Source organism: Chanodichthys erythropterus, chromosome 2, assembly GCF_024489055.1.
Source record: "Chanodichthys erythropterus isolate Z2021 chromosome 2, ASM2448905v1, whole genome shotgun sequence".
Classification (NCBI taxonomy): domain Eukaryota; kingdom Metazoa; phylum Chordata; class Actinopteri; order Cypriniformes; family Xenocyprididae; genus Chanodichthys; species Chanodichthys erythropterus.
Genome location: NC_090222.1, coordinates 38,234,650 through 38,246,035, shown reverse-complemented (window position 1 = coordinate 38,246,035; position 11,386 = coordinate 38,234,650). Strand labels below are relative to the sequence as shown.

General features: G+C 36.6%; 1 protein-coding gene across 2 annotated transcripts; it reads right to left on the bottom strand.

The window, feature by feature from the left end:
- Nucleotides 1-546: 546 nt before the first annotated feature.
- On the bottom strand, nucleotides 547-9,795 carry LOC137037656 (free fatty acid receptor 3-like). Of its 2 annotated transcripts, XM_067411850.1 has the most exons (3): nucleotides 8,174-9,795; nucleotides 8,014-8,069; nucleotides 547-2,960 (listed from the first exon to the last, which is right to left on the bottom strand). In XM_067411850.1, the coding sequence occupies exon 3, from the start codon at nucleotides 2,941-2,943 to the stop codon at nucleotides 1,960-1,962; it is 984 nt and encodes a 327-aa protein (XP_067267951.1). In that variant the 5' UTR covers nucleotides 2,944-2,960; nucleotides 8,014-8,069; nucleotides 8,174-9,795; the 3' UTR covers nucleotides 547-1,959. The 2 variants fall into 2 exon arrangements, with proteins under 2 accessions (XP_067267951.1, XP_067267945.1); XM_067411844.1 differs by lacking the exon at nucleotides 8,014-8,069.
- Nucleotides 9,796-11,386: the final 1,591 nt, after the last annotated feature.

Here is an 11,386-nt window from a genome sequence, read left to right as displayed (position 1 = left end):
CAAATTAGGAAATTAACCAAAGTGCTAACCAAAATCTGATATCCAAGTTAGAAATACTTCATGCAACTGTTCAAAATCTTTATAAAAAGAAGAGAAAAACAAAAAAGATTAAAAATCAAACTTGTTCCTCCACTTGCTGTATATTTCCAAACAGGGACAGGAAGTGACATCAGTGGAACAAGTTTTTGTTGGTCTATCTAAAGAGATGGCAAGTTAAAAGCAACCAATTCATTATCTGAGTGCTGCATAAAAAAAAGAAAAAAGAAACAGCATTCATGTGATATGGTTCAGAATGGAGGAATAAAGATCAGAAGCATGATCACATATTTTGTTGAAAAATTATTTTTGTCAAAATTAGAGCCGTCAAGTAAAATTTTTAATCTAATTCATTACACAATGTGGTGATTAATTCAAATTAATCACCCACCAAAAGATAATTTTTGTGTTAAATGAGAAAAGCATGAACTAGACATTACAAAAGGTAGCTTTAGAAAAAAATATTTTATTTGATTCAACAGAGAATTTGTTAAACATACTTTTAGGCATTTGTCGCCTAATGGTTAAAGAGTCAGACTTGTAACCCAAAGGTCGTAGGTTCGAGTCTCAGTACCAGTAGGAAATGTAGGTGGGGGGAGTGAATGAAAAGCTTTTCCACTCTCATTACCCTCAACTGAGGTGCACTTGAGCAAGGCACCTAACCCCCAATCGCTGCCCGGGCGCCGCAGCAAAACAGCTGCCCACTGCTCCGGGTTTGTGCTGACTGCTGTGTGTGTGTACTTGGATGAGTGAAATGGAAAGCACCATATGGGACACCATACTTGGCCACACGTCACATCACTTAGGCCTCAACGGCCATAAGGGTGAGTAAATGATGATAGGGTGAAATATCCCTTTAAAGGATTTTTTCTTAATATGGAAATATGAAGGTTTTTTTTTTATGAAATGATACTCTAAATAAGAAACTAAAACTGCCAGTAGGTACCGGTAAATGTCTAAATAAGTAAGTCATTGAGTGATTCATTCTTTCGAATAATTCAAACGGCTGATTCATTCAGGAATTAAGTAAATAGCTCTCTTTATGAATGAGCCATTGAATCATTGATTCACCTGATTGATTTGCTCAAAATGGGGATTCATTCAGAAACTAAACACTGCTGTGTGTTGCTCGGAGACGCAGAACAGTTCTGCTTTGGCTTTAAAGGATATATTTTTATCAGCAAAAATGAGCAAAGGCAGACAATATTGTGTCTGAAATGTAACTCTTAACTTCTTATTTATTGAACTGTTGTATAAAATCAATAGCACATTTGCACTTGTGCTAATTGGAACAAAATCAGCTTTCAAATGATATTGCACTCCTTGCTTGTGTGACGTTGCTTAACTATATCAAATGATATAAATATGAGACGAAAACATATCAATACAAAACAATCATACAGGGGCCTTTTTGCCCTGCTATTTTGATTTTTAGAGTCATTCTAACTGCATTCTATAGGCTTCATCATGCAGTGAGTCGTTGCCCTGCATCATATTCATCAACAATCAACTTTATGAAATGTAAGATGAACTACGTAGGTCTGGGGCGGGGTGGGTGCATTAAATGTGTTAATGATGCATTATTTTTTTCCATAACTAATTAAATTAACATGTTAAATCAACAGCCCTAGTCTAAATATCTTTGTTTAATTGATTATTTTATTAATTATGATTTTTAATGATTTTTATTATTATGTTTATTGGTCAAGCTCTATATTTCATTGTGAATAAAATTGTGCTGCTGCAAAGATTTAAGTAACATATTAGTGCAATCAGCATTTTTAAGCTGATCCACTTCTGTCTATCCATAAAGCATTGGGTCACGGTGGCATAATAGAATTACATGAATTGGCTTTGGACAGAATGACATGCATTGAAGACAACGCAAAGCACAACAATCAATGCAAAACCTGGCTTGATATGTTAGCGGATGCTGTCATCTGAGCTCTGTGTTCTCTCCTCTGATTTCCCACGGTTGAATAAAGGGCAGCAGAGAGCCAAGCGGCAGCAGGGAGGAAGCAGCCGCCTCACCAGCTCCTGCAACACCTTTTTGAAAGTCTCTCTGAGTGCTGAAGAAGAGAAGTAGAATATGAAAGGGTCAAGACATGCATTCAGCGTGCTGGTGAGCAGAGCATGTGTTCTCCATTCAGAGCTGTAGCCGTGGACATATCCCTCCACATGTGAGATGTTGAAGGGCATGAAACAGATAACAAAGACCACAAGTGTTCCCAGTGCCATCCCGATAGCTCTATACCGCTTCTTGGCGTGAACTTTGGATAGACGGGAAAGTATGCAGATACACTTTATGTAGCAGAAGCAGCAGGTGAGGAAAGGAATGCAGAAGAAAACAATAGAAAGCTCGAGGCGAACCGGCAGGAGGATCTTGAGCTGTTCGGTGGTGAATTCCTCATAACAGGTGTTACGCTTCGATGGATCTGTGATGTTGGGGTTGAAGTAGTTGTGGTATTGCATGATGTAGACGACGCTGCAGTGCACCATGGAAACCACCCAGAACATGACGCAGGCTATCACTGCATTTCGAGGCTTGCGTTTCAGCTTGTATTCAATGGGGAAAGCTACACCCAGGTATCGCTCCACACTGATGGCCATCAGATGTAAGGTGCTGTTGGCGATGACGGAGTAGAATATGAATCCCGACAGAGGGCAGAGGAAGTACGGCATTGTCCATTTCATGTTGGCCGCCTCCACCATTCGAAAAGGCAGGAAAAAGAGGAAGATCAGGTCGGAGATGGTTAAACTGATTAACAGCACGTCCATCGGGGTGGAGCGCTGGCGGATCTTCTGAAAGAAGGTGTAAAAGGCCAAGATATTGGCGGGAAGGCCTATGATCAGTGTGAATCCGTAGACCGCTAACACCAGGTTACTGAGACCCACTGTCCACGCCATCTTCACTGTATGCAAACCTGTAAGAGAAAAAAAAAAAAAATTCAAGATAAGCATTTTAATCTTGAGTCATAATTTTGATTTCAAGCAAGAGCAATATACATACAGTACATACATTCCAGAAATCAAATTTGCTCACAGTTGAACACTTAAATGATTAGTTTTTAACTAATAAATTTTAGTTTTAAAATGAAAATTAGCCCAAGCTTTACTCACCCTAAAGTCATCCTAGGTGTATATGACTTTCTTCTTTCTGATGAACACAATTTGAGTTAAATATCCTGATGCATCCGAGCTTTATGCAGTGAACAGGACCAATAAGTATGAAGCTCAAGAAAGTGCATCTATCCATTATAAACGTATTCCACATGGCTTCGGGGATTAAAAAATGCCTTCTGAAGCATTTGTGTAAGAAAAATATCGATATTTAACAAGTTTTAAAGTACAAACCCGATTCCAAAAAAGTTGGGACACTGTACAAATTGTGAATAAAAACAGAATGCAATGATGTGGAAGTTTTAAAATTTCAATATTTTATACATAGATGCAGTGGTGTAATGTAACGAAGTAATAATACTTCGTTACAGTACTTAAGTATTTTTTGGGAGAATCTGTACTTTACTTGAGTTTTTATATTTCTGTCAACTTTTACTTTTACTCCACTACATTTCCTAAATAAATTATATACTTTTACTCCGATACATTTTCCCAAAACATTTTCGTTACTTACTACAAAATAAAGTCGGAAGAACACAGACTGCAAGCAAGCATGTGCAAACAAGTGCTCGCACAACCGCGGTTGATTTAATTTTCCGGGTTGCGTCCATTGCTGGAGAGAAGTGCGCTGTCATTACGAGCATAGATTATTTCGGCCTCTAGAGGCGAAATAAAAACTATCACTGATGCCTCGTATGGTTTCTTTTGACACGTGATGTGAGGCTGCGCGCTGCACAGAGCGGGTCACTTCAAAACGATTTAAAACAGACAACAAAACGGTATGTTATACAATGTACACTACAGTACATGTTTTCATATCACTATAAAGTAATTAGTTTGTTGACTAGATGCTGCATTAGTGGAGAACAGTATGTTTGTCGTCGAGGCTGAGACATTAGTAGTAACCTCAAGCGGTTAAAACAATGTGACAAAAAAACAACAACTGTATGCCACGATTGTTACCATTCATTTGCATTAGTTTATAACTATTTGTTCGCTGTTATGCATTCATTATCCGGCGAAGTTGCATATTTAAACTGTATTCTCATACAGCGACAGAAGCTTAACAAATCAGAAATGTAGCCTATTCAATTTCAGTTTTTATCGGCACTGTAACACATATTTTGATTAGATAATCATCAATTTTTCTAAAATAGAGCCAAATAATGTGTGAAAGTACACATATAATAGACCCATACTATGCCTTTGTGTGTAAAGATGGTAATTTTTAAGCATGACTGTTTGGATTTATATGAAATAGTAACATTTTACAATAAGAGTACATTTGTAACATTAAATAAGGTTAATAAAAGTATAGTTCATTTTTAATTTCATCATTTACATTTTAACATTTTAAAGTTGTCTCTTGCATTAGTTATAATGCACTATAAATTAACATGAACGAATCATCAATGTATAATTAATATATTTGTATTTTTTATGTATAAAAATTACAATAAACCTTTAGCCAATTTAAAGAAACAAAATGTAAGAGAGTTAAACCTGAACACAATCTTGATGCTCAAACTGTGTATAGAACAATTTTTTATATTTTTTTGCTCCTTTTGTATTTTACATTTACTTGTACTTTTACTTTCAATACTTAAGTACATTTAATATCAAAAAAATATTTTTCATACTTAAGTACAAAAAATATCACATACTTTAAAACTTTTACTCAAGTAACATTCAAAACAGTGACTTTAACTTCTACCAAAGTCATTTTCTGGCAAGATATCTATACTTTTACTCAAGTATGGTTTTCGAGTACTTTATACACCACTGCATAGATGACAAATGTTTAAACTGAGAAAATATCATCAAGTATCATTTTAAGGGAAAAATAAGTTGATTTTAAATTTCATGGCATCAACACATCTCAAAAAAGTTGGGACAAGGCCATGTTTTCCACTGTGTGGCATCCTCTCTTCTTTTTATAACAGTCTGCAAACGTCTGGGGACTGAGGAGACAAGTTGCTCAAGTTTAGGAATAGGAATGTTGTTCCATTCTTGTCTAATACAGGCTTCTAGTTGCTCAACTGTCTTAGGTCTTCTTTGTCACATCTTCCTCTTTATGATGCGCCAAATGTTTTCTATGGGTGAAAGATCTGGACTGCAGGCTGGCCATTTCAGTACCCGGATCCTTCTTCTACGCAGCCATGATGTTGTAATTGATGCAGTATGTGGTCTGGCATTGTCATGTTGGAAAATGCAAGGTCTTCCCTGAAAGAGACGACGTCCGGATGGGAGCATATGTTGTTCTAGAACTTGGATATACCTTTCAGCATTGATGGTGCCTTTCCAGATGTGTTAGTTGCCCATGCCACACGCACTCATGCAACCCCATACCATCAGAGATGCAGGCTTCTGAACTGAGCGCTGATAACAATTTGGGTTGTCCTTGTCCTCTTTAGTCCGGATGACATGGTGTCCCGGTTTTCCAAAAAGAACTTCAAATTTTGATTCGTCTGACCACAGAACAGTTTTCCACTTTGCCACAGTCCATTTTAAATGAGTCTTGGCCCAGAGAAAACGCCTGCGCTTCTGGATCATGTTTAGATATGGCTTCTTTTTTGACCTATAGAGTTTTAGCCGGCAACGGCGAATGGCACGGTGGATTGTGTTCACCAACAATGTTTTCTTGAAGTATTCCTGAGCCCATGTTGTGATTTCCATTACAGTAGCATTCCTGTATGTGATGCAGTGCCGTTTAAGTGCCCGAAGATCACGGGCATCCAGTATGGTTTTCCGGCCTTGACCCTTACGCACAGAGATTGTTCCAGATTCTCTGAATCTTTGGATGATATTATGCACTGTAGATGATGATAACAATTTTTCTCTTGAGAAACTCCTTTCTGATATTGCTCCACTATTTTTGGCCGCAGCATTGGGGGAATTGGTGATCCTCTGCCCATCTTGACTTCTGAGAGACACTGCCACTCTGAGAGCCTCTTTTTATACCCAATCATGTTGCCAATTGACCTAATAAGTTGCAAATTGGTCCTCCAGCTGTTCCTTATATGTACATTTAACTTTTCCGGCCTCTTATTGCTACCGGTCCCAACTTTTTTGGAATGTGTAGCTCTCATGAAATCCAAAATGAGCCAATATTTGGCATGACATTTCAAAACGTCTCACTTTCAACATTTGATATGTTATCTATATTCTATTGTGAATAAACTATAAGTTTATGAGATTTGTAAATTATTGCATTCCTTTTTTATTCACAATTTGTACAGTGTCCCAACTTTTTTGGAATCGGGTTTGTAAAATATCTAGCTTCAGCCAGACCGCCTTTTGTATTTAAATTACGAAAAAAGCATATCTGATGACATAGGATGTAACATAAGTGTTTTGAACTGTGAAAGGCGATTTCGTTGGATGCCATTTCTTGAACTTTATACTCCTTGGTCCCATTGGCTTGGATGCATTAGGATATTTATTAATATAACTCAGATTGTGTTCATCAAGGAAGTCATATACTGTACACCTAGGATGGCTTGAGGGTGAGTAAATCATGGGGTAATTATTATTTTAAAGTGAACAGATCTTTTAAACAGGGTGTTTAATTTAGGTATGTTAAGATTCTCACCCTTGGCTCTCCACAAAAATAACAACATTTAGACATCACAGGAAGTTGATAAGCATCTTCTCAATACTAAAAATTGGCAAGCAAAGGTTTTTCATAGTCTTAATTAACCCTTTTTGAATTGCATTTACTATCAGTAACAAGGACTTATTCTCATTAACGTAACTGTCCTCGACAGGCAGTGGTATCTAATCCAGCAGTATCTTGACCACACAATGGTGCTTTAGGGTAGTAAAGAATTCTATTTTTGGAAGTAGGCCACTTATTAATGGAAATAAAAAAAAAGTTCAACACAGAAAGGAACTGACTGAAACCAAACAATGGTGTTAAATATTCATATGCTTGCAATAATAAATAAACACGCAGTATATTTGGGATGTTATCAAATAAATGTTGAATATATTTCAACACATCTCAGGAAATGATAAGAAACATCACACATTCAGGTGTTATTACTAAGAAAAAAAAAAATTCCACAACGCACATGAAGAGATCAAAATGCATGATTAGGTGATACATTTTCACACCTTTAGGGTATAGAGTATGTACATATCAACTGATGAAGTATTTTCATTTACTCCAAGCTATTAACAATATTATTACTCAAAATGCATTTCCCAGTACACTTCCAAACTGATCAGCTGCAGATTTCAGCCGTCAAATATTTTAGACTCTATATGATCTATCTGAATAAATACATGTTGTAATTTCCAGATTGCATAACCAGTCAGAGATGGGAAGCTTGTTAGAGGAATCACAGACAGACTATTAACTAACATGAACTAAACATGAGCAATACATTTGTTACTGTATTTACTAATAATCTTCATTAACGTTAATGAAAATAGTTGTTCATGTTAGTTCACAGTGCATGAACTAATAATGAACTGCACTTATACAGCATTTATTAATTGTTGTTAATATTAATTTTAACATTTACTAATACACTATTAAAATCTTGTTAACATTAGTTAATGTTAACCAATGAACCTTATTGTAAAGTATATTTCCTTCTCAAAAGCAATAAAAAAATAAGCCCTTAAAATACTTTTATCATTTCATGTGTATACTGTAAATATCAAAATGCATATTATCTGGTATTTGAGGAATCCATATTTCTATTTGATTTTCTTTACTGAGTTTATGTAATAATTAATTATTAGGATGAAATACAATATATGTGTTTGTGTGTCTATATATACAGTAGTATTACATTGTAATAATCCTTATTGCATAAAACTACATTTAGAAATATGAGTTCCACATACATGTTTTTTTTTCTTTATCCTATAAATCACAGAAGATTGTAATTTTCTTACCAAAGCTGAAAAAAAAGAAAACAAATACCTGTTGAAGCGTCAGAACCTTCAAAATAATCAAAACAAAAACAATCAGAAAAAATATATATAGATGCATAATATTTTATACCTTATATCAATCCAGTACCACAGACGTGAGAATGTGATGCTCCTAGTCTTTAAAGCTTTGTCTCATTATGTCATTTTGACACATGCTTCTATGACGACAAAACAGGAAAGAAGCAACTCGTGTCGTTTCACTGAAAGAGGTGAATTTTCTTTGAATAGCACAGTGACAGAATGCTTTTTTTGTACTTTGCAGAAATCTATAATAGCATTACTCAGTGCTTTAAATTACAAGATGGGCTGTTGAAAGTCAAAGAGGGAAGTCTCTTCTTCTACAAAAATTGTAATGAGAATTCGCTGTGAAAGTTAGTTGACTTCAGTGATGCTGCACAAACATGCACACAAAGTGTTACAAAATTGAAGAACATCAGATTGAATGAGTACAATTAAAATTGATTCCTGAGTCTGAATTCGAGAAAACTCGCTTCAAAGTTGTAATGAAGAACAAAGTGAATATTAAAGCTGCAAGCAGTGATGAAAGGGCCCTCGCACCCATGCCACTACCAGCTGGTGGCTTTAGGAAAACATGATGGAAAATATGCATTTAAGTATATTTCAGACAGGACCACTTTGGCAAGTTACTTGAGTTTATTGAAACACAATTTGTCAAGAGCTTTAACATTACCCCACGGAACCATCAGCTTGGAAATACATAGACAATTAAGACGCTTAGTAATGTCTTTAAAAGCGAACAATGGTAATCATGTAGATATGGCAGTGGGACGTCTATACTGTAGTTTGGTTATGAGGATGAGTGTCTCTCAGCAGTGAGGTCCTTAGTGATCTGAAACTAAAGATGACAACAACCAGAAGGTGCACAGTAATATGCTCACGCTTATACTGGGGAGGGAGGGAGGATAATGCCAGGTATATATGTCCCGTGTCTAATAGGAGAATGGTAGTGATTGGAGCGATTTGACAGCTGACCGCGTCAGTACTATGCCTGCAAGGCCTGACTGAAATAACGCTGCGCTTGATTAATATAGAAGGACATGGTCAGGCATTTGTATTTGTAACACTTCCTGCTACCAGCTAGTGGCAATATGACTAGAACTAAATTTTTGTGTGTAGATGTCTTCAGACCAGGGCACTGAATATTGTCATGTAGATGCGTTCAGGGCAGGACTGTTCTCAAAGATGTGAAGTTTGGAGCAGATCTGACATTGTATGCCTGAGTTACAACAACGTCCTGTTTCATGGCGTTAATCGCATACATTAGCACTTAGCCTTGCAAGTGTTGCATGATTTAACATGTTTCTAGCATGTTTGTTACTTCGAGGCATATTGAAATGTGTTTCTGGGAGTGAATTACTGTGTAAAGCATGCCATTTCCTATTGCCAGCAGGTGGTGCTATAACTAACTGAATATTGGCATATAGATGTCTTCATGCCAGGATAAGGATAAATATCTAATTTCCTGTTGGATTTTCAGATTTGCACCTAAGACTTTTTGTAGGTATTGGGTTGTTACATGTGTCTCCGAATCTCATACCTGTGCATGAAACGTAGCACAAAAAAAATGGCACTATCGAGCCATTTTGCCACACCTAAATCTGAAACCCATATCAGACACACATTTTCACCACTTCTGATGCGTGTGCAAAGTTTCATGAGTTTTCAAGCACATCTAGGCCCTCAAAAATGCGATTAAGTTTGGAGAAGAAGAATTGACCGAGCAATTACAATAGGGTCCTCACACCATCTGTGCTCGGGCCCTAATAAAATTGGGAGACTTTATTTGTAACAACATCCTTCGAGCTCAAAGTACATGAAGCATCTGATCAAACATTTGCTTTTCATCGTGTTTTTTTGCTAGGCCTGTCAAAAACCTATTTTACTTAAAGTCATTAGCATTTTCCACATCATTAACATAAAAATTAAAGAGCTTAATTAATTAGGTGGGTCTCCTTCATACTCAAACGGGCAATCCATCCACAAAAGCACCGTAGCAGATCGCAGTAATTGAGTGGCGTTACAAGAAGCATCTGTGAGCAGAAAGCTGAATAAATAGTTGCGAGAGGACAAATAGTGGCAGTCCATTATTTATCATTTAGTAGTTCAACTCTGCCAGCCATCCTAATTCATTTGGATTTTGTTCGAGACTTCCTGTCTGTGGAAAAACACTGCATTGTGTTTTATTTTCACACACCATAGCAGCATTGTTCCGATGGATGAAATTCACACTTATTCAACAGCCACAGCTTTCACATGCCGCTGTGACAGTTGTGCTGAAAACAAAAAGATCAGTCTTTTATCAATAATGTGGTCTCTCCAACAAAATACAAAGATTTGTATGCTACAATAAGAGGAGGAATGGCTGAGCATTTGTTTCTTTCCACCAGAGAAACATTGTGCTTTGTAAGAAAGTTTTTTTGCAGGGCAAATAGTGTCGAGCTAGACGAGCACTGCATTTTCTCAGCGTCTGGGTCTGCCTCTGTGGACCTGGGGGAGATAAGAAGCAGAAAATAAAGAACAAAATGCTTCATTTGATATAAATCATGTCTAAAAGCCCTTTCACATCACCAGAGTCAGCGTTGCCCAATGTACTGAACTCAGCATCAGCTACAGTGTTACTACAGTTTACAGCTCAATTTCAACTTTGACACCATTTGTCTCTGACCTTTTTTAAGATTTTTAAAGTTGATAATTAGAAAATTTCCATGATGTACGGAAAGTCTGCCTGTGCAATGACAAGTCCAACTTTCCACACATTAATAATCATTTAAAGTAAAAGACATCAAATAATTTAAAAGTCAAACTTTTTGATAAGATCTAGAATGCATCCTATGTATTTTTGTGCATTTATTTTTACCTTGTATTTTTAACACTTTCACATCCTTTACAACACATTCTCACTCCCAGCTCATCATATATTGCTCCCTGGTCAGGACCCCTGGGTACCCCTTTAGTATCATTTTTCGATGTGCAGGGTTCTCCATTGCTTTCAATGAGAAACCTTTGGTGTCATACGTAGATGCATTGGGCAGGGGGATTTTATTGCCATGATGAAATTACATATTGGGGTCTAATTTTGCCATTATGACATAAAATGATGAGCCAAAACATCATGACCACTCACAGGTGAAGCGAAAAATGTTGATCATCTCCTAACAAGGTCACATGTCAAGGTCTGGGTTAAGAACTATCCATTTTTGTAGTCAGCATGTTTGATACAGATGAAATGGGCATAAATAAAGATCTGAGAAACTTTGACAAG

What these genes read in the sequence shown, in the direction of transcription:
- LOC137037656 (XM_067411850.1), bottom strand. Translation starts at nt 2,943, where the DNA reads ATGGCGTGGACAGTGGGTCTCAGTAACCTGGTGTTAGCGGTCTACGGA.